Source organism: Erithacus rubecula (assembly GCF_903797595.1).
Source record: "Erithacus rubecula genome assembly, contig: scaffold_352_arrow_ctg1, whole genome shotgun sequence".
Taxonomy (NCBI): domain Eukaryota; kingdom Metazoa; phylum Chordata; class Aves; order Passeriformes; family Muscicapidae; genus Erithacus; species Erithacus rubecula.
The window spans coordinates 85,845-110,067 of NW_027635980.1; the positions used below are offsets into that span (position 1 = coordinate 85,845).

Genomic DNA, 24,223 nt, shown 5'->3' on the forward strand with positions numbered 1-24,223 from the left:
GTACCGTCTCTGCCCAGTAAACCTCTAGTGACTTATCATCTGCTGTGATATCTGCTGGAATAGGAAAAGCTTGGGCCAGAACTTGCCCCTCATGCAAATAGAAAGGTGGTTGAGAGCATCGTGCTAATATGATAACACTGGATATTTTCCCCTTTATGATCATAGGAGCTATCTCAAGTTCTAAAGGTGTGTGTGCTGTGTCTCCTGTTGTAATCCGATACCAGAGGTATAAGGAATGTCTTACCTGTCCCTCCTGTCCCTATCCTATTGGCAGACAGCCAGAAATCCCCTCCCTGACCCTTTCCTAGAAAAAGCCAAGATCTGAGATGCACTTCCTCTTTTGCCCTGCTACCACCATGCAATAAAGGCAAAGAGCCACTCTTTTGATCCTCGTGCTTGTCTCATATGCTAGACCTAGCTACTTCTTATTGATACAATAGGAAGAAGTTACAGTTTGTAGCAGTTGGCGACTCAACTTTGGGGCTTGTATTAAGAACCCACAGATAGCTGGAATCCCAGTTTCAGGATTTTCCGCTTGTTCGTTCGATCAACTACCTCTGTGCTTGGTAGCTGTGTTTATACAGCCCCAGGCAGGAGGACAGAGCCGGTAGCTTGCTTTAGCGCCGAACTAAGTCGGCTCGAAGACAGGCAGCTTTCACGAACCACACAACAGCCAGGTCTGCAGGACAGGTAAAGTCCCTCGTGGGAGGCGTGAACCCCAGTGCCCCTAGGAAAGGGGAGGGGGGGTTCCCCCATGCAGACTGGTGGCGGGCGCGACGCCAGGGCGGGCTAGCAGCCTGGAGCGCCTCAGCAGCAGCCGCGATTTCAGCGGGGCGGCTCCTCCCCAGTTTCCGCGGAAACCGCAAGAAAAACTCGTTCGGAACGCAGCTGCTCACGGCTCAGGCATTGTGCAGTGACTGGGAAACCCCCCGAAAGCAGTGCAAGGCTGCAGGGTTCCCCCAGGCTCGGCATGGCCGGCAGGACAGAGTCGTGTGTGTTGTGGGGTGTGAGTGGAAGTGAGAGGCGTTGTGCAGCTCTCTTTGAAACAACAATGGGCGCTGAGTTAACTGCATATCAAAAGAGTGTTTTTTCTCAAATTCAAGGAATTTTGCATGCTGAAAAAATTACAGTTTCTAAAAAGCGGTTAAAGTATTTTGTTTTCTGGCTGTTTTCTAAAATTCCAGACTGCAAATTACAAAATATAAATTCAATTTCATTTTGGGATAATGTGGGAACATTATTAACATCTAAAGTACAAAAATTTGACTCTATAGCTGCTGTATTTCTTCCAATATTTTTACAAGTACGCAAATGCTTATTGGAAACCGAAAATAAAAGACAGCCACAAACAAATTCTTTAAACCATCCTCCCTCCTCTCCTCCAAAATCCCCTGTCCCTGGAAATAGTGAAAAACCAGAAAAACCAGAAAATACTAAGCCACTCCCCTCCACATACCCAAGTTCTGAAAATTTTGAACAGCCTGCTACAGGATTCTCTGTTCCCGTCTCTTTCCCTCAGTTTACCTCAGAATAGTTCGGCGAGAAACTTTCCTTTGTCTCACGGGGGGGACCACGTTTCTAATGGTGGCAACCACGCTTCAATTTCTTCATCTCTTAACCTTTTGTCCTCCTCAATCCCCTTCCCTGCCCCCTTCCCCCCATACCCTCCTGACCCGTTCCTGCTACCGTATAACTCTACACCAACAGGTTTGGCTAGTCGCTTCTTCCCGGCTCAAGTTACAGCTTCTAACCCTTCTGATTACAGCGAGTGCCAGACTGAGTGCCCGGAGGCTACAGACAGTCAAGGAAAAAAAAAATTCGGTTAACAGCAGGGACTCTGTCCCTCCAGAGGGAGAAACTGCATTGCCTCCTAGGCTGATAGATAAAGATACACCTAGCCCTAAAGCTCAAAACTTGGAATATTATATACCCTCCGTTACTCCCGTAGTTTATATGGGTAGAAGAAAAATGGTAATAAACTTTCTCAACCTTTGTCTTACCATGATAAGAAAAAAAAATTTTTTAAATCATAGAAAAATTTTGGCCATGAAAGTGAAATTTTTAAGGGCATGATGAAAGCAACTTTTACCTCAAATGAATTAGTACCCCATGAATTGAAGGACCTTTTCAAGTGCTTGCTAACTCCCTCAGAATATGATTTGTGGTTTAATATTTGGAAATGTTCTTTAATGGTTCTTTTAACAGAAATTCACCAAAGCCTTGTAAATTCCAAAGATTATATTGATGTTAAACAATATGCTTCTGAGATTTTTTTGCAGTTCGTAGATAGACTTCGCTCACAGATTGAGAGGCAAGTCCATGATCCAGAAATCCCAGGCCAGCACCATCCAAGCCTGCAGCAGCTGAAGCACCACAAGCGAGGAAGCACCCAGTGTCACCTGAACAGCTGCAGAATGTCACCTGCTTCCAGTGTAAAAAGCAAGGACATTTTGCTGGGGACTGCCCTCTTAACCAGAAAAAAAAAAAAAAAAAAAAAAAAAAAAGCAGAAAGCACCAGCTCGCTTTTAACATTCAGTGCTATGACACAAATGCAGCGAGTACTACTGTGGAAAAAGCCTCTCTCTTAAAAACAAAGGGGGGGGGATGGGATAAAAGGTGTGGGTATACAAAACGAATTAAATGTCAAATGTTCTATTAACCAGGTCCAGCAGCCTTGTGGCCGTGTCAGGCTGGAGACTACCAAAAGTTTTCATTTCAAGTCTACTGTCTGGACAATTGTAACAGTGGACCTGTCAAGCAGCGTATTAGACATGACAGTATTTCACATGGAAATGGAGAGTGAGTAATTTCGTTGAGGGAGACACAGCACACACACCCTTAGAAATTGAAATAGCTCCTATGATTATGAAAGAAAAAATTCCTGTCACATAATATCTTGGAATATTTAGATGATGTATTAGTGTGTGCTGCCAACACCTTAATACTCCAAAACACACTTGACCTAGTGGTTAAAGTTTTAACCTCTTCTGGATTTCAATTGCAGGAAAACAAAATTCAAAAGATGCCACCTTGGAAGTATCTGGGCTTGGAAATTATTGCACGGACTATTGTCCCACAGAAATTGGAAATTATTTGTGCATTAGCAGAGAGGCAGGCTCACCGCTATCAGCCTGAGTTGCCTTTCAAATTCATTGTTTTGGGGAAACTTCCACACCTGCATGGTCTAATGTTCCAGTGAATTAAGGGGCAGAAAGATTCACTCTTAATCATAGAATGGGTCTTCCTCTCCCACCAAAGATCCAAAACTATTACACAACCACAGGAGCTGATGGCTCAGTTGATTCAAAAGGCAAGAATGAGGCTGCATGAACTAGCTGGTTGTGACTTTGCATGCATCCACCTTCCGGTAAAACTTTCTGAGGAAGGGAGGAACTCTTCTGAAAGGTTGACAAAAGGGATGTTTGAACATCTGCTACAAAGCAATGCCAGCCTCCAGATATCTCTGGATAGCTACAGTGGACAGATATCAGTCCACCGCTCAGCTCATAAGTTGTTCAATGAGGAATTCCACCTCATCCCTCATGAGAAGAGGAGCCGGAGACCACTTGAGGCACTCACAGTGTTCACAGATGCATCAGGGGCCTCTCATAAGTCGGTGATGACTTGGAGAAATCCCCAGACTTAGCATTGGGAAGCTGTTGTTGAGTTTGTGGAGGGGACATTCCAAATAGCTGAACTGGCTGCAGCGGTGAGAACCTTTTAGAAGTTTTCAGAGCCTCTTAATCTGGTAACAGATTCAGCTTATGTTGCTGGGGTAGTGTCCAGAGTGGAGGAGGCAGTGCTTAAAGACATCGATAATGAGCAGCTCTTTAGGCTGGTCTCAAAACTAATCTATTTGGTTTCACACAGAGAGCATCCCTTCTATGTGATGCATGTGAGGTCACACATGGATTTGCCAGGTGAGATCACAGAAGGGAACCGTATGGCAGACACCCTTGCAGCTCCAGGAGAAAAGGGCTGTTCATGCTAAACAACACCTAGTGCAAGCCTTTTCAGTGCTGGGGATCCCTAGGGAAATCAAAACAGATAATGGCCCAGCATACATATCCAAGGAGTTCCTAGAGTTTTTCCAGCAGTGGGGAGTGGAAAATAAAACTGGCATCCTCTACTCCCCCACAGGTCAAGCTGTGATTGAGCGTGCCCACCAGATGCTCAAACAGGTCCTGGATAGACAGAGCAGTTCCACTGTGTGGATGTCTCCACAGCAAAAGCTCTGTAAAGCCCTGTTCAAACCAAAGGTCCCTATAAGCTAGTAACCTGGGGAAGGGGTTATGCGTGCGTATCTACTCCCTCAGGCCCTCAGTAGATCCCCAAAAAGTGGGTAAAACCTTTTGTTCCAAAAAAATCCAGCTCCAGCAGAAGAAGGTGAGAAGCAAGTTGCCATTGCTTCAAAAAGAAGACGCCGCCGGAAAAAAGAGGAAAATTCTTCATAAAGAAGGACCTTCCATCAGACAGAGACTTTTAATGTGTTTTTAAAATGTTTTTTTTTTCCTTTTAGAGAAAACCTACCCTCCACTCAACCCCAGAAAGAACCCCTTCAAAGTTGTCTTCTTGTTAAGAAAAATCAGAAAATTGGTTCAATGAACTGTTTAAAGGCTGGGGGTTCTCAGGGTGGTGGACTTCTATTGTTAAAACAATTTTGTTATTCTTTGTTATTATTTTCCTTGTAATAATGGCATTCCGGATCCCACGTCACTTAGTGTTCAAAGCTACTAGTATCATTCCTTCTATCTCTGAAGTCAATCGCATAGAAATGCAAATCATAGAGCAATCTAATGCTCCCACCAATTACAAATGTTGGTCAAAATCATAATTCCAATCAAAATAAATTTAATATCTTGCCCTCACTTAATTAAACAAAAAACGGTGAGATGTTGTAATCCAATACCAGAGGTATAAGGAATGTCTTACCTGTCCCTCCTGTCCCTATCCTATTGGCAGACAGCCAGAAATCCCCTCCCTGACCCTTTCCTAGAAAAAGCCAAGACCTGAGATGCGCTTCCTTTTTTGCCCTGCTACCACCCATGCAATAAAGAAAAGGCAAAGAGCCACTCTTTTGATCCTCGTGCTTGTCTCATATGCTAGACCTAGCTACTTCTTATTGATACAATAGGAAGAAGTTACAGTTTGTAGCAGTCTCCCACAACAAAATACTCACGCTCTGTGTGGCAAACCATCATATCAATTAGGGGGCTCGAAACGTCCACCAGGATGATAGTCCACTCAGCAGATCTGAAATGAAAACCTTTGGTAGTCTGGAGTTTAACACGGCCACAAGACTGCCTGACTTGGTCAAGAGAACATTTAACATTTACATTATCTGTTATACCCACATTGTCCATCCCCTCCTCCCCCTTTATTTTTAAGGGAGAGTCTTTTGCTAGAGTATAGCCTGCAGAATTTATATCCTGGTGCGTTATGGCGTTTATAGCAGGCCCGCGCCTTAATTCTAGTTTTTTTGTTTGTTGAATTTCTTCTGTTTCCTGTCCTGAGGACAGTCTCTAGCAATATGTCCTTGCTGCTGACACTGGAAACAGGTGATGTTTTTCAGCTGCTCTGATGACATCTGCAGCTTCTTCATCTGTGGTGGTTCAGGTGCTGAAGGCTCAGGTGGTGCTGGACTTGGGGTCCTCTCTGGAGTACTGAACATCTCCGCTCTGTGAGTGCAGGCTTCTATCATCTGTGCCAGGGTTGGTTCTGGGTATAGTGGCAGACTCAGGATAACTCTCCGACAAGCTTGACTGGCGTTTTTCTCTGCTAATTCTCTAATCATTTTTGCCTGCATGGCCGGATTATGCACCTGTCGTTCCACCTGTGCCTTTAAGTGATCTACAAAGCTTAAAAATGTCTCAGAAGAATATTGTTTAATATTAACATAACTACTAGTTACTTCAACCGTTGGCAATTTGATAAAGGCCTTTTCAGCTACATCACAAACCTTATCCAAAATAAATTTAGACAATAATCGAGTTTGCTTTTCAGGGCACTGTATTTCCCCCTCCCCACATAAATGATTTAATGTAAGTTCATTATTATCAGAATCTTTGGAATGTTCAGGATTTTGGTGAAGCTCTATTAAAAGACTGCTTAAGGAACGTTTCCAAATATTAGACCATAATTCATATTCAGCTGGGGTTAGCAAACACCTGAAAAGGTCCTTTAAATCATGCGGGACTAGTTCATTTGATGTAAAAATTGCTCTCATAATGCCCTTAAATATTTCACTTTGCGTTCCAAACTTGCGTTGTAATTTGCAAATCTCCTTTCGGTCTTGGTATGATAATGGTTGGTAGCTTCTTTTACCATTATTTTTACCTACATAATGAACCGGGGCTGAATCCAAAATACGGTCAGGTTCAGGGTTAGCTGGTACGTTAGGGGTTAATTGGTTCTGTGCCTCTGCAGTCTGTGGCTGTGTAACTGAGACACATGCTTTCCCTCCCCCTCCCCCTGCTCCTGCTCCTGCTCCTTCGGGGTGTGGCTCCTCCCTCCCAGTGTGAATAGAAGGATTAGGAGATGGTGTAGGGTTACAAGGTTGGAAAAATGGGTTAAAACAGCCAGGAAAATACTGAGCAGGAATAGGTGTTGGGTGCAGGAACGGATTATTTGGAGAAAAAGGCATATTGTAAGAAGGTGCTACAGGTTTCTCTGTCTGCACTAGAGAAGGATGATTTTCTAAATTAGTATGCTCAGAAGGCAAGGCTGACGGAGATGGATACAGTGGCAAGTTTGTAGCAGGTTGTTCAGAAGTTTCTAAGTCTGTATATTTCGGGGGATCTTTAAAATTAGTAGTTTCTTGAGGTATTTCTAGTTTCTCTTTTAATTTAGGGACAGAAGGTTCCGAATTAGGTAAAGAGGGCTTTAAAGAATTTTCCTGTGGTTGATCTTTGTTTTCTAATTGTGATAATTGTTTGTGAATATTTAAAAATATAGGCAAAAATAAAGCAGCAGTGGTATCAACTTTCTGTATTTTAGAAGTTAATAAATTTCCAACACTGTCCCAAAATAAAACCGAATTGATATTTTGGTTTTCAAATTCTATAACTTCTCGAGACAACCAGCTCACAAACTTTCCAATCTGTTTCTTAGAAATTACAACATCCTGTGCATGTAACATTTCTTTAAGCTGAGAAATAATACTCTTTTGTTGTGCAGAGAAATTCCCCCCCATTCCGATGTTATCAAAACAAAATGCACAATTCCCTTACTTTCGCAGAAAAGTTACACAATAGCAGTTAGTTGCAAACCCAGGTGGTGTTTCTGTGTGGGGGTACTGGGCTTTGTCACAACACGTGGCTGCTGTTATGGCCACACAGCCGTTCCCGGGGAAATCCTCCTCAGGGAAATCCCCGCGCCTGTGCTTACAGCAATAACGTAGCACACGCCAGGCAGAGCTTGGCTGAGCACGTGTAATGCCAGGCGGGTTGCGCAACACCCCCCACGTGCTCCCTGCTCTGCCTGCAACTGCCACCGCTGCTACCACCCCGCGGGGTACACCTCCCTCCACGGGCCTGGAGCTACCCCGTCTAAACCACCCCCCGTACCTCGGGGCTAAACTGGGGTTCACATACCTCTCTCAGATGAAGTGCGGTTCCGCAGTAACTCAGCGAAAGTTCTAACCCAGAAATGACTCCCCTAATTCCCCAGAGGAGTTCTCTGTCCCATCCTCCTGTGCTCGGGGCTGGTAAAAGCAGCTCCACAGCCACAGAGGTAGATGAACAACCCAAACGGCCTTTTGAAGTCCAAAAAACTGGGACTCTAGGCAAGGTAGGGTCTTAAAAGCAAGCCCCATGTTGGGCGCCACCTGCAAAAATATTGTGTCTTTTTTCCTAATTACTTAAGATCAGACAAAGTATCTGCATGGATTAGAACGAATACAAAAGAGGCTCTTTCAGGTCTCAGGTTTATTCCATGGCGATGGTATGGCAGGAAAGAGGGAGATTCTCTCTGGGAGAGGAGAATTCAGGAGAGGGGAATGGAAGTGGCTTTGGCCGGCATCCAATGGGGTAAGGACACGGGGAGTCTAGGTTCAGAATACGGGAACTCTAGGTGGGCTACAAGGTCACAGGGGAAGGTCACAGTGATACCAAAATAATGAGAAAAAGGAATAATGTAGATATAGTAGTAGTCGTGCTAAGGCTTAGAAAACTGCAGTTTTCGGACAGGCCCTGAAAACCTACCTTGTGAAACAATAGTAAAAAGAATTAGTAGAGCATATAGAACATTTAGAACTGTGAAAACAATAATCAAAGGATTTAGTAGAGCATATAGGACATCTAGAAACTTTCAAGATAAGGCTAAAGTATAATAATAAATAAAGGGTTCTGGTGATGGGCAAACATGCAAGGGGGATTAAGGGGGTAGCCTATAGTTCTGAGTAGACAAGCATGCAGAATTTATAACTTTTAGGAATGATACCTGCAAGATTTATGTATCTGTATTGTTTTGAAGAATGTGTATTTCTGCACGTAGACCACTTTATAAAAAGGTATAAAAACCTGATGGAAAAAGGAAACTGTGGGATCCTGACTTTGGACGCTAGTCCGCAGGTTCCCCGGGCCCTGAATAAAGCACCGCATAAACTAACTCTGTTAGTTTGTGTTCTGTTTGGGGCATCGGGCAACAACAGGACAGGAAGAAGGACAGGGAACCAGGGACTAACCAGAAGAGATGGACATAGGTATGCTGAATCATTCCCTTTACCTCATTACAATAACTGTTAATTTATTGTCTCTTGCGTTTCTTTCTGCTAGAAATCTTGGAAGTGAAGAATGAGCCTTGATATGAGTGTCATGCTGTGACTAAAGGGTTTGCCAATTTTAAATATTTATTTTCTTTAGAGATAGGATTTAGGAGTAAAGACAACGCAGGCTCAAAACTTAAAAAAAGGTACAAGAAAAAATTTATTAATAACACAAAAAAAATATTCAGAATAAGATTCCTAGATTATTCCCTCCTCCCTTCACTCCACATTTCTTACCAACCACATACAGAAAACACTTCAGTCAGTTATCCATTCAAATAATCATTTCAGTTCACTTAAGAGAGAAAAGTTCCTTTTTCTGCTTTAGACTTAGGGGGTGTCTTCACCTTCACAGTCTGCATTCGCTGGGGACCTACAGAACAATGAATTTTCCTCCCATTGCCACAGTCCTTCCAGAGCCGTGTTATGGGTTACGATGCACACGTGGGGTACTACTTTTAAAGGCAGGTTGCTGAAAAACAAAATTCTCTTCATCCTCTTCTCTATCAAATGTCTCTGTTCATATTCCAGTCCCAAAACAGAGAGCTCAATTTCCCGAGGCAAGGAAAGTCTTCATCTCAAGCACCCATCCTCCTCAAGTATATCTCACAGTTTAAAGGAATTTTAGTGAAGTCACAATCCCTTCATAGCCCCACAAAAACAGGTTTGCAGCCACTTCTCAGTTGCATCTTTTCAATCTCTTCCTATCAGGAACTTTATCTTCATTCCGCCGACCTTTGAGGACTCCATGCTTTATCCCTTCTCATTAAGGGGTTCAGGAGATTGAGAATCTTATCCAGGCATTAAGAAGTTAAAATTGTATCCAGATCATTAAGAAGAAAACATGCGGCCGGCGCCGGGGGCGCCATGTGTCCGGTGCCGGAGCCATGCGGCCCCACTGAGCCAAGCCGGGGCTGGACTAAGGGCTCCCTGCAGAGCCGGTGCTGGGCCGGAATGCTGGGCTGGGCCCCAGACCGAGCCCAGAGCCAGGCCGAGGCCCTGGCCGGGGACCCCCGCTCCTCTGGAGGCCGGAAGCTGAAAGACCCCCCAGAGCTTGATCCACTGTGATTTGTGAAAGAAAAATAACTTTTCATTGGTTTTCCGAGCTGTCCATCACCAAATCAGCTCTCTGATTGCTGCCAGCAGCTCACAGGAGATGCCCCGGCAGACAGACGGGACAGCCCCCTTCATTCCCGGACCACGTGGAGCTTTCCCTGAGGGGAAAACCATCCCTCCCTCCAAGCTCATGAAACAAACACAATGAGTAAAAAAATATAGATTACTTCTGTTTTGTAAAATAGCATAAAGACATATAAAATAACGACATAAATCATCATTGCTGACATCTTTTAACATCAGTTCTTTTATTTTTTGGACTATGTTAGCTATATATGCAGAGGCTGTGATCAAATTAAAAGGTTCTGAAAAAGCTGAAATGCTCTACCTACAGCTGCCAATTTTACAACTTGGTGTGAACTTTTCACTGTCTGCATATCAGACTCCTATTCTTTAGTTTTTTGGTTCTGCCATGTGATTGCTGGTGTGTGTGTTTTCCTTGAACTATCAGTAAACACTGTGACAGCCTCTAGAAGCACTACACTTCAAATGGGTTTTTCTTTAAAACTTAATTCTGCTTGCAATAGTTTATGACGTGGGAAGTGAATAGAACAGACACCCAAAACATTTAACAATGCAATTTGCAAATCCTCTGATAACCCCTTCCCCAGGTTACTAGCTTATAGGGACCTTTGGTTTGAACAGGGCTTTACAGAGCTTTTGCTGTGGAGACATCCACACAGTGGAACTGCTCTGTCTAGCCAGGACCTGTTTGAGTGTCTGGTGGGCACGCTCAATCACAGCTTGACCTGTGGGGGAGTAGAGGATGCCAGTTTTATTTTCCACTCCCCACTGCTAGATAAACTCTAGGAACTCCTTGGATATGTATGCTGGGCCATTATCTGTTTTGATTTCCCTAGGGATCCCCAGCACTGAAAAGGCTTGCACTAGGTGTTGTTTAGCATGAACAGCCCTTTTCTCCTGGAGCTGCAAGGGTGTCTGCCATACGGTTCCCTTCTGTGATCTCACCTGGCAAATCCATGTGTGACCTCACATGCATCACATAGAAGGGATGCTCTCTGTGTGAAACCAAATAGATTAGTTTTGAGACCAGCCTAAAGAGCTGCTCATTATCGATGTCTTTAAGCACTGCCTCCTCCACTCTGGACACTACCCCAGCAACATAAGCTGAATCTGTTACCAGATTAAGAGGCTCTGAAAACTTCTAAAAGGTTCTCACCGCTGCAGCCAGTTCAGCTATTTGGAATGTCCCCTCCACAAACTCAACAACAGCTTCCCAATGCTAAGTCTGGGGATTTCTCCAAGTCATCACCGACTTATGAGAGGCCCCTGATGCATCTGTGAACACTGTGAGTGCCTCGAGTGGTCTCCTGCTCCTCTTCTCATGAGGGATGAGGTGGAATTCCTCATGGAACAACTTATGGGCTGGGCTGTGGACTGATACCTGTCCACTGTAGCTATCCAGAGATATCTGGAGGCTGGCATTGCTTTGTAGCAGATGTTCAAACATCTCTTTTGTTAACCTCTCAGGAGAGTTCCTCCCTTCCTCAGAAAGTTTTACCGGAAGGTGGATGCATGCAAAGTCACAACTTGCCAGCTCGTGCAGTCTCATTCTTGCCCTTTGAATCAACTGAGCCATCAGGTCCTGTGGTTGTGTAATAGTTTTGGATCTTTGGTGGGAGAGGAAGACCCACTCTATGATTAAGAGTGAATCTTTCTGCCCCTTAAATCCACTGGAACATTAGACCATGCAGGTATGGAAGTTTTCCCAAAACAATGAATTTGAAAGGCAACTCAGGCTGATAACGGTGAGCCTGCCTCTCTGCTAATGCACAAATAATTTCCAATTTCTGTGGGACAATAGTCCGTGCAATAATTTCCAAGCCCAGATACTTCCAAGGTGGCATCTTTTGAATTTTGTTTTCCTGCAATTGAAATCCAGCAGAGGTTAAAACTTTAACCACTAGGTCAAGTGTGTTTTGGAGTATTAAGGTGTTGGCAGCACACACTAATACATCATCTAAATATTCCAAGATATTATGTGACAGGAATTTTTTCTTTCATAATCATAGGAGCTATTTCAATTTCTAAGGGTGTGTGTGCTGTGTCTCCCACAACGAAATTACTCACTCTCCATTTCCATGTGAAATACCGTCATGTCTAATACGCTGCTTGACAGGTCCACTGTTACAATTGTCCAGATAGTAGACTTGAAATGAAAACTTTTGGTAGTCTCCAGCCTGACACGGCCACAAGGCTGCTGGACCTGGTTAATAGAACATTTGACATTTAATTTGTTTTGCATACCCACACCTTTTATCCCATCCCCCCCCCTTTGTTTTTAAGAGAGAGGCTTTTTCCACAGTAGTACTCACTGCATTTGTGTCATAGCGCTGAATGTTAAAAGCGAGCTGACGCTTTCTACTATTTTTTTTTTTTTTTTTTTGGTTAAGAGGGCAGTCCCTAGCAAAATGTCTTTGCTTTTTACACTGGAAGCAGGTGACATGCTGTAGCTGTTCAGGTGACACTGGGTGCTTCCTCGCTTGTGGTGCTTCAGCTGCTGCAGGCTTGGATGGTGCTGGCCTGGGATTTCTGGATCATGGACTTGCCTTTTAACTTGTGAGCGAAGTCTATCTACGAACTGCAAAAAATTCTCAGAAGCATATTGTTTAACATCAATATGATTTTTGGAATTGTCAGGGCTTTGGTGAGTTTCTGTTAAAAGAAACCATTAAGGAACGTTTCCAAATATTAAACCATAAATCATATTCTGAGGGAGTTAGCAAGCACCTGAAAAGGTCCTTCAATTCATGGGGTACTAATTCATTTGAGGTAAAAGTTGCTTTCATCCTGCCCTTAAAAATTTCACTTTCATGGCCAAAATTTTTCTATGATTTAAAAAATTTTTTTTTCTTATCATGGTAAGACAAAGGTTGATAAACTCTATTACCGTTTTTCTACCCATATAAACTACAGGAGCAACGGAGGGTACATAATTTTCCAAATTTTGAGCTTTAGGGCTAGGTGTATCTTTATCTATCATCCTGGGAGGAAGTGCAGTCTCTCCCTCCCGAGGGACAGAGTCCCTGCTGTTAACCGAATTTTTTTTTCCTTGAATGTCTGTAGCCTCCGGGCACTCAGTCTGGCACTCGCTGTAATCAGAATGGTTGGAAGCTGTAACTTGAGCCGGGAAGAAGCGACTAGCCAAACCTGTTGGTGTAGTTACAGGGTAGCAGGAACGGGTCAGGAGGGTGGGAGCAAGGGGGCAGGGAAAGGGGATTGAGGAGGAGAAAGGTTTAAGAGATGAAGAAATCGAAACATGTTTTCCACCATTAGACACGCGGTCCCCCCCGTGAGACAAAGGAAAGTTTCTTGCCGAACTATTCTGAGGTAAACTGGGGGAAAGACAGTGGAATACAGAGAATCCTGTAGCAGGCTGTTTAAAAGTTTCAGAACTTGGGTATGTGGAGGGGGGGGAGCTTAGTATTTTCCTGAGGTATTTCTGTTTTTTCACTATTTTCAGGGACAGGGGATTTTGGAGGAGAGGAGTTAGGGTGGTTTAAAGAATTAGTTTGTGGCTGTCTTTTATTTTCAGTTTCCAATAAGCATTTGCGTACTTGTAAAAATATTGGAAGAAATACAGCATCTATAGAGTCAAATTTTTGTACTTTAGATGTTAATAATTTTCCCACATTATACCAAAATGAAACTGAATTTATATTTTGTAATTTACAGTCTGGAATTTTAGAAAACAGCCAGAAAACAAAAGACCTAACCGTTTTTTAGAAACTGTAATTTTTTCAGCATGTAAAATTCCTTGAATTTGAGAAAAAACACTCTTTTGATATACAGTTAACTCAGCGCCCATTGTTGTCCCAAAGAGAGCTGCACAACGCCTCTCACTTCCACGCACACCCCACACAAACACACGACTCTGTTGTGACCCGAAACGCCACGTGTCCCGCGTCCTGCCGGCCGTGCCGAGCCTGGGGGAACCCTGCAGCCTTGCACTGCTTTCAGGGGGTTTCCCACTCACTGCACAATGCCTGAGCCGTGAGCAGCTGCGTTCCGAACGGGTTTTTCTTGCGGTTTCCGCGGAAACTGGGGAGGAGCCGTCCCGCTGAAATCGCGGCTGCTGCTGAGGCGCTCCAGGCTGCTAGCCCGCCCTGGCGCCGAGCCCGCCACCAGTCTGCATGGGGGAACCCCCCCTCCCCTTTCCTAGAGGCACTGGGGTTCACGCCTCCCACGAGGGACTTTACCTGTCCTGCAGACGTGGCTGTTGTGTGGTTCGTGAAAGCTGCCTGTCTTCGAGCCGACTTACTTCGGCGCTAAAGCAAGCTACCGGCTCTGTCCTCCTGCCTGGGGCTGTATAAACACAGCTACCAAGCACGGAGGTAGTTGATCGAACAAATAAGCGGAAAATCCTGAAACTGGGATTCCAGCTATCTGTGGGTTCTTAATACAAGCCCTAACGTTGCATCACTAACTGTAACTTCTTCCTATTGTATTAATAAGAAGTAGCTAGGTCTAGCATATGAGACAAGCACGAGGATCAAAAGAGTGGCTCTTTGCCTTTTCTTTATTGCATGGTGGTAGCAGGGCAAAAGAGGAAGAGGATGTCAGGTCTTGGCTTTTTCTAGGAAAGGGTCAGGGAGGGGATTTCTGGCCGTCTGCCAATAGGATAAGGGACAGGAGGGCAGAGGTAAGGCCTTTTCTTATACCTCTGGTATTGGATTACAACAGTGCTAAGAAACTAGAATTCTAATAAGTTAAGTAGTGGTGGTCCAAGTTTGCTTCCTAGCTTGTTGGGAAAATCCTATATTAGAGTATGTATTGGGGAGAGTTAGGGCTTCTTGCCATCTGCTTTTCCTGCCGTTTCTTTTCTGCTTGCCTTTTGAGACGGATGTGCTTTGTAATAAATAACCTTTTTAGCAACTATTAACTGCTTTGTTCATTTAAGACAACCCGATGAAGTTGGTGCCTAGAGCATTGGAGGTCCCTAACCTCACATTCTGGTGCCCCATGTCTGGTAGCTCACTTGTAACCTCACAGGGGTTATGATCAGTTCATCGCCTATTGTTCCTGCCACTGCTCTGGGAGAGGAGTCAGTCTTTCCCTTGCTCCAGCATGGAGTCTCTCCCATGGGAGACAGTTTTCCATGAACTTCTCCAGTGTGTGTCCACTCCACAGGCAACAGCTTTCCCCAAATTGCTCCACCATGGGTCACTCTTACACAGGGTCAGTCCTTCAGGCACAGCCTACTGCAGCATGGGTCCCCCATGGGGTCACAAGTTCTACCAGGAAACCTGCTCCAGTGTGGCCTCCTCTTTCCATGGGTCCGTAGGTCCCTGCCAGGACCCTGCTCCAGCACAAGCATCTCACAGGATCACAGCCTCCTCTCGGGCATCCCCTGCTCTGGCATGGGCTCTTCCAGAAGCTGCAGGTGGAACACTGTATCTTTGTGGCCTTCCCTGGGCTGCAGGGGCACAGATGCTTCACCATGGTCATTACCACAGGCTGCACAGATATCTCAGCTCCAGTGCCTGAAGTACCTCCTGCCCTTCCTTCTGCACTGACCTTGGTGTCTGCAGAGTTGTTCCTCTCACATATTCTCACTCCACTCTCCTCTGGCCCCAATTACATCTGTGCAATAACTTTTTTTCTTCTTAACTATGTTATCCCTGAGGCATCACTGCCATCTCTGATTGACCCAGCCTTGGCCAGTGGCAAGTCCATCCTGGAGCCAGCTGGCATTGACTCTGCCAGACATGGGGGAAGCTTCCAGCAGCTTCTCACAGAAGCTACCTCTTCAGTTCCCCCTGCTACCAAAACCTGGCCACACAAACCCAGTAAAGCAGCTTTCTGTTCCATCAGCAGGAGCATAAACATTGATAAAGTATGCATTATTTCCTGCCTGTATTTTATAAAGGGAAACATTACACTGTATTGTATTTCTGTAATTTCTCCCCCTCCTGCATATTTTGGAGCACTTTTGCAGTCTAGGCAAGCTCAAAATATTTTGTTTCCGATTTTCAATTATTATTTCTTCTACAGTTCATATAGCTGTAGCAGTTTGTGTGTACATCAGGAAAGGGTGTTGAGCCTCAGTTTGGTAATTTTATTCTTAGCAGGTATACTTACGTGTTAGTTAGTTAACCTTACAGTCAACTTGGCAAACTAATTTCTTTTTAACTGCTTTTTGATGCGTTTTGCTGGGAGACCTTAATCTCTATAAAAACATGTTACCTAATTTTTGACTGCTAGAGTTTTTTGTTGCAGAGGTCTATATTTGCTAGAAATGTTTAAGTGAAATGTGTAATAAAGTTCACTACCAAGTATGCAGAGCATCAGGAGTTGCTCAAGACTAAGGGCTATATGGTTACTTCTGGAGATAGTGTGACAACTTTATTTAAGGCTCCTTTTAAATAGCTTGTATATTCTTTCACTGCTATAGGATTCTTCCTTTGAAGATGAATATGATGGCTATTTGACTTTGGCAGAATATGTACAAGACTTTCTAAATCCCCTCGCCAAGCAACCAGGTTGTTTTGAAACTGAAATAGAGCAGTTTGCCGAAACAGTGAATAGCTGGGTCACTGCAGATGAAACTTTGCAAGAACTTGTTGAACTTGTATATCAACAGGTAGCCTGTGTATTCTGTCTTGACATGGATGTTATGCCTGTTACTTAGTGTTCAAGATATGCATACTAGTATTATTTGTTACATCATTGTGCCTACATAGTATTTTAATGGTTTGATTTTTTTCTTTTTAGACTGAAATGTATAGGGAAAGATTTTTCTCAATAAACTGTAATGATAGCTCAAGTGAGATATACTTGGCTGGTTGATAAATTTCCCCAATTTACTCTGTTTCCTTTGTTGTGTATTTGAATCTCTCAGGTCACATACTAGAGTTGAAATTACAGCAGTTCATTAAAGAAGTTATATTTGAATTGCTGGATTTACATAGCAGAGACTGTCAGTTGTACATTTTTATTCTATCCTACAAAAATATTCTTCATAATCTATTTTTTTTTGTTCTTTTGTATTTAAAAAAATCATCTATACCTACTTTGGGAAATGCTCTTTTTACTGACAAGTTTTGTTTTTCATTTGGTATTATAACTATTTTAGAACATCATAATTAGAAAAAAGAAAAGCTAGTCTGCTGGTAACTAGGTCTAGTCCCATTGATGGTCATGGAAATGAGGACAGAGACCTTGAGCTGAACTCTGTACTAATTGGAGAAGCCATTGGAAAAACCAGATTAATCTGTGTGGTTTAGCAAAAGAGCTGCTGCTACTGTCTTCTGGGCTTGCTGCAGAGAATGAAGTCACACTTCTGCTTGCTATTTATTACATTAGGTATCTTCCATTATCCTGAGTTGTTTTCAAATTCTACATTGAAGAATGTAAACTTTATGCACCTTTTAAGTGCAGATACTTGCAGATTTTTTACTGTGAAATAATCTGGAGTGTGCAAGACCTGCGTGATTGTCACACATTGTGTAGTCTTAATAACTGTAGAGTCTTAAGTTTCTTACTATAATACAGAATTGATGCATATTTAATTAATAACAGTTTAGTTATACGTAAAGATTACTTGTGCTGTGTTTGGCAGCATAATTTTTTCATCCTTTATTTGGACACATAAAGTTAATAAAAAATGAAAATGCTTCATATAACTTTATTGGAAGAAATTTCATATATGTTTAATAAGTTGACTCTTGTTTGATATAAGTATTTTCATGTTGCCTCTTTTTCTCTCCCCTTATTTAAAACAAGTTCAATGTTAGGGTTGGATGTGCCTCCCTTAACTGAGAAGCATTGAGGTTTAGTCTGAAAGATAACAATTTTTCTGAAAAATAAAACAGTGCAAAATGCTGTCCTAGTATCCAAAAGCACATGATTTCAGCATCATTGTATGTCAGGATATGAGAGTGTTTGAGTGTCAGTCAACTATGCTTATTCTTCTATCTTGAGCCTCTGCTCAAGTATTTGTTTTTACTTGTCCTGGTTTATCTCAAAACTTCATTTAAATATGCTGAAGTGTGTTTATAAGCATCTGCATCAGTGATGTTTGAGCAAATATATACATGCTAGGTTTGTGAAGGAAAAAAGGCTAAAATAAAAGAAACCAAAATCCTGTACAATCTTCCCTTCATCTGGGTATCAGGTATCTTAGCCTGTCTGTAAGACTTATATACTTTCCCCTGTTCTTCCTAATCCATTTGTGTTTTGACAGAGCGAAGTGCCAGTTAACTTGTTTTCCAGAAGTTGAACACTGACTTCATAGCTTGTCTTGACTATTGTGTAATTAGTATGATGTACTGTTGCTGTTACAGCAAGTAAAATTTCTCAAGATTATTGGTAGGCTAGCCTTCATGCTTAGATTTTGACTTTTTTGGAGTTGGAGGTAAAGTGGGATTACAAAGCAACAATAATTCAGGGAAGACATTATTGTACTATAATGCTTGGTTAGTAAGATATGAGGTTTATTTATTTATTTATTTTGGTCTCTGTTTGCTATGCCAGGTCAGAATACCCCAAATGGCATTGTCTCAGTATTTGATGCAACTAACTGATTGAGAAGATAATGGTTTAAAAAAATACAGATGATGTTTGTGGTGTTTGAAGTAGTTTTTGGTTTTGATTGTGTGGTGGCTTGTTTTGGTGGTATTTTGTTGCTTTGTTTTGTGGTGGTTTTGGGGGGGGTTTGTTTGTTTGTGGCTTTTTTTTTTTAATTTTTTTTTTTTTTTTTTTTTTTTTTTTTTTTGTTGAGGTTGGTTTTGGGTTTGTTTTTATTTTTTTCCTTAGGAATGAGAAATGTAATTTAAGTGACATATTTTGCCTTATAAAAAGGGGGCCACCTCTTCTAGTCCAAGCAACTAATTGAACTAAAGCACCAAAAAGCTTGTTAGTTATTTCACATGCCTCTTACTGGAAATTAAAGTTGATTTGACTTTGTTAACTACTTAAATTTGTTGTATCTTTCAAAGATATCTCAGTTCTTTCCAGCAGTGTAATGCACATAGTACAGTTATGTTTAGTACATATTTTCCTCTGCCTGCAGAAGGTAAGTAGGTATAATGCATTGACATGATAATGGCAAGATTCTTGTTCAAACATGTTAGAAGCAGAAGCACGCAAACACATTTATAGCACTGATTGATGTAAAAGAAATGTTCAAAGATGATAAAGCAAAAGGAAAAGTTTAATGAATTCTTAGTATCCATGAGGTTTTTTTTTTTTTGGCAGAGCTGATCAAATTACTTAGACCAGAGCCTCTTTTCACTGAAGTGATATCTGAGAAATGATATCAAATTCAAGTCTTCTTAAAAGAGAATTCAAAACAAATGAGCAGTAATAAATTGCCAAAATAAGGGAATGTTCTGCTTTAAGTTTTAAGAGAGGTTGAATGCAAACACTAATGGATTCCAAATTACTTTTACCACATCTTGAAATTTTCAAGTATCAGTTTCAAAGCAAAATATTTCTTCAGTGTACAACTTATGTTGTGGAATTTAATTGCCACTACCTATTTTTAGATTATAAAAGTGTAAATATTCAAAGTAACAGGACTTATTTTAGAAAAAAGGACTTATCAAGCACTATTAACTGTAATGATACAGTTTTAATATCTGAATCAGAAGTTTGCTATTCTGCAATTTGCTGGAGCATGTACAGGAGAAAGTATATATCTTTACTTACCATGTTCTTGTACTCTTTCCCTAAGCGTTCCTTACTGCCAAAAATAAAACTCTGGGATAAATAGCTATTAGATTGAATGAAGGTGATATATTTATTTTAACACACTGTTTGGTCCTTTATAAAAGTCTTAATAACCACTCTTGCAGATTTTTTGTCGGTTTTTTCCTTTTTTTTATTAACAGTTTGAAAGTGACTTTCAGATACTCCTTGATGCAGGTCACAATGTAGAAGTAGAATTGAGGACAAATGGCACAATGATGGCTATTTTCTTAAAGCCTCAAAGTCATTATAATGAACTTCAAAGTGCTGAAATGCATATAGCAAAGTGTTTATGAGAGAAAAATTAATGTGAGAAATAGTAGATTTTAATCTTCTGTTCTTCAATTGTTTCATCAACTGTTAAAGACAGATTTTCAAAAATCTCTTAAAAATATTTCCTGATAACCTAATCATGACTGCTATGAATAATTTATTTTTCCACTTTTTTTTGCAAGGCCACATCTGTCCCAAATTTTTCCTACATGGGAGCACGGTTGTGTAACTATCTCACCATCTAAACATTAGTCCACAAAGTGGGAGCTTTCGGCAGTTGTTACTTCAAAGGTCAGTATCAGTGTGTCATTTTGTCCTGGTTTGAAAGGACAGGTGTCTGCCAGTAAGGGCAGAAGTTTCCCTTTGGAATAGAGACTTTGGTTCCACTCCCCCCCAAATATTATAATTGTTTGAATCAAGGACTCTGAGGCAGAGATAAGGGGGTGGGAATAACAGCTCTTTTACTAATATATCTAACTGTACAAGCAGAAAACAACAGCAGTTGTTAAAATTGCTAACAGAACAAAATAGATAACTCGGTGTCAGTCCCTTTAGATGCAAGCACGTTGTCTCTGTGCTTAGTCCCAGCCCGGATCTGCCGAGGGCAGACGGGAACGGAGGCAGGAGGGGGTGGGGTGGCAGCGGCCACGCCGATCCCGGGCGAAAATGGGCTGGAGCGGTGGCTCCTCGCTCAAAGTTTGTGTCCGGGTGATCAGCTGTGTCCGCAGAGGCAGGAGGCTGGAACCGGGCAGATGCAGGGCAGATGATCGCAGAGGGTCTTGCTCTCCTATGCTCCAACTGCGTGGCTGAAGATCCCGGGCGTCCTCCTCCGATCTCGTCGGAAACACGAGTCCCCTCCCGGAAGCCTCAGAGGCCTCTCTGGGAGCCGTTCCCACCCACCCCTTTTCCCTGGAGTCATCAGAGATCCTGGGTGTAGCCCGGCCAGCTCCATTGGCATGATAATGGGAAAAATTCTTTCAATTGACACAGTAATAGAAAAACACTCAACCCCCAACATTATCCACCCCGAATTTTTTCCATGCCAACATGCTACATCATATTGAAACCTTTAAATTATATACATACATGTAGTTATAGGCACAATATCATAGATAGTTCACCCTAGAACAAGGTCCCCTTGGGGTATGCATCGGGTCTCTCCATCCTTTTGCATCACCCACCAAGTGCAACCTGGTCCTTGAGCGAAAACCACCCCACGAACAGGATTGTCTTTGCTGGAAGCAGAGTTCACCTAGACAGTTTTTCCTAACATGCCTCTCAGGTTTACCACTGGAACCTTATCTCCATCTGCTGCTCCCAAGGGCTCTGACTGGGCAGGGCCTGCTCGGTTAGTGGAACCTCGGGTATTCACTAACCATGTGGCCTTTGGTAGATTGATCTCCCAGTTCTTGAAAGTCCCCCCACCAAGTGCCTTTAAGGTGGTTTTAAGCAGACCATTGCACCGTTCGACTTTCCCAGCCGCTGGTGCATGGTAGGGAATATGGTACACCCACTCAATGCCATGTTCTTTAGCCCAGGTGTTTATAAGGCTATTTTTGAAATGAGTCCCATTGTCTGACTCAATTCTTTCAGGGGTACTATGCCTCCAGAGGACTTGCTTTTCCAGGCCCAAGATGGTGTTCCGGGCAGTGGCGTGGGGCACAGGGTAGGTCTCCAACCATCTGGTGGTGGCTTCCACCATGGTCAGCACGTAGCCCTTGCCTTGGCAGGTCTGAGGCAGTGTGATATAGTCAATCTGCCAGGCCTCTCCATACTTATATTTGGACCATTGCCCCCCATACCAGAAAGGTTTCACCCGCTTGGCCTGTTTGATGGCAGCGCAAGTGTCACAGTCATGAATAACCTGAGAGATGCTGTCCATGGTTAGATCCACCCCTCGGTCTCGTGCCCACTTATAGGTGGCGTCTCTGCCCTGATGGCCTGAGGCATTGTGGGCCCATCGAGCCAGGAACAGTTCTCCCTTGTGTTCCCAATCTAAGTCTATCTTTGAGACCTCTATCTGTGCAGCCTGATCTACCTGCTTGTTGTGCCTCTGTTCTTCATTAGCCCGACTCTTGGGAACATGGGCATCCACATGACGGACTTTAACGGGTAGCTTCTCTACCCGAGTGGCAATGTCTTTCCACTCATCAGCAGCCCAGATTGGTTTTCCTCTACGTTGCCAGTCAGCCTTTTTCCACCTTTCCAGCCAACCCCACAGAGCATTGGCTACCATCCACGAATCAGTGTAAAGGTAGAGCTTTGCCCATTTCTCTCTCTCAGCAATGTCCAAGGCCGGCTGAACAGCTTTGAGTTCAGCAAGTTGACTTGATCCACCTTCTCCTTCGGTAGCTTGTGCAACCTGTCGTGTGGGGCTCCATACGGCAGCTTTCCACTTCCGGTTCATCCCCACAATGCGGCAGGAACCGTCGGTGAAAAGGGCGTAGCGTGTTTCATCTGCTGGCAGCTGGTTGTATGGTGGAGCTTCTTCAGCCCGGGTCATTTGCTTCTGCTCCTCTTCATCAGCGAGACCAAAATCTTCACCTTCTGGCCAGTTTGTAATTATCTCCAAAATCCCAGGGCGATTCGGGTTACCAATACAGGCGCGCTGCATGATGAGGGCAATCCACTTGCTCCAGGTGGCGTCAGTGGCGTGGTGAGTAGAGGGAACCTTTCCTTTGAACATCCACCCCAGCACTGGCAGTCGGGGTGCCAGGAGAAGCTGTACTTCTGTGCCAATCACCTCTGAGGCAGCTTGAACTCCCTCATAGGCAGCCAAGATTTCCTTCTCTGTGGGAGTGTAATTGGCTTCAGATCCTTTCTGGCTTCTGCTCCAGAATCCCAGGGGTCGGCCTCGGGTCTCACCAGGCACCTTCTGCCAAAGGTTCCAGGACAGACCATGGTTCCCAGCTGCAGAGTAAAGCACATTCTTTACCTCTGGTCCTGTCCTGACTGGGCCAAGGGCCACTGCATGAGCGATTTCCTGTTTGATCTGGGTGAAGGCTTGCTGTTGTTCGGGGCCCCAACGGAAATCGTTCTTCTTGCGAGTGACCTGGTAGAGAGGGCTCACAATCTGGCTGTACTCATGTAGGTGCATTCTCCAAAAGCCAATAGCACCTAGAAAAGCTTGTGCCTCATCTTTCTTGTTGGTGGAGACATTGCAGTGATCTTATTGATGACCTCAGTGGGGATCTGGCGCCGTCCATCCTGCCACTTCACTCCCAGGAACTGGATCTCTCGGGCAGGTCCTTTGACTTTGCTCTTTTTAATGGCGAAACCGGCTCCCAGCAAAATCTGGATGATCTTCTCTCCTTTCTCAAATACCTCCATTGCTGTGTTCCCCCACACAATAATGTCATCGATGTACTGCAAATGTTCTGGAGCCTCACCCTTCTCCAGTGCATCCTGGATCATTCCGTGGCAGATAGTGGGGCTGTGCTTTCACCCCTGGGGCAGTCGGTTCCAGGTGTACTGCGCGCCTCTCCAGGTGAAAGCAAACTGAGGCCTGCACTCTGCTGCCAAAGGAATGGAGAATAATGCATTTGCAATGTCAATGGTGGCATACCACCTTGCTGCCTTGGACTTCAGCTCCTATTGGAGTTCCAGCATGTCCGGCACGGCAGTGCTCAGCAGTGGAGTCACTTCATTCGATGCCCGATAGTCCACAGTCAATCTCCATTCTCCATCAGATTTCTGCACAGGCCCGATAGGACTGTTGAAGGGTGAGTGGCTCTTACTGACCACCCCTTGGCTCTCTAGATCACGGATCATCTTGTGGATGGGGATCACAGCATCTCGATTTGTCCGGTACTGCCGGCGGTGCACTGTCATGGGGGCAATTGACACCTGTTGCTCTGTCACTTTCAGGAGTCCTACTGCAGAGGGGTTTTCTGACAGTCCAGGCAAGGTGTTCAACTGCTTAATGCTCTCTGTCGCTACAGTAGCTATTGCAAAAGCCCACCTGAACCCCTTTGGGTCTTTGTAGTAGCCGTTCCTGAGGAAGTCTATGCCTAGAATGCACGGTGCCCCTGGGCCAGTTACAATTGGATGTTTCTGCCACCCCTTCCCTGTCAGGCTAATCTCAGCTTCCAGCAAAGTGAATTCCTGTGATCCCCCCGTCACCCCAACAATGGAAACAGGTACCTTCCCCACATGTTCTGATGGTATCAGGGTGCATTGTGAACCAGTATCAACTAACACTTTATGTTTCTGTGGCTTTGATGTGCCAGGCCATTGCACCCACACTATCCAATAAATCCTGTCATCCCATGCCTCTCCCTGGCTAGAGGCAGGGCCCCTCTAGCCTTGGTTATTATTTCTTTCCTGGGCATACATAGTGGAGGTTCCTTCCAGGGGATC

The 24,223-nt window shown here is 43.7% G+C and overlaps 1 protein-coding gene across 1 annotated transcript in view; it reads left to right on the plus strand.

The window, feature by feature from the left end:
* Nucleotides 1-20,155, plus strand: part of LOC306816052 (polyadenylate-binding protein-interacting protein 1-like) — a gene marked incomplete at both ends in the record, with an annotated part of 44,098 nt that extends 23,943 nt beyond the window's left edge. The window contains 3 exon segments of the mRNA XM_079332549.1: nt 16,296-16,484; nt 20,047-20,095; nt 20,098-20,155. Of these exon segments, the coding sequence (XP_079188675.1) occupies nt 16,296-16,484; nt 20,047-20,095; nt 20,098-20,155 (296 nt within the window).
* Between the last annotated feature and the right edge of the window lie 4,068 nt (nt 20,156-24,223).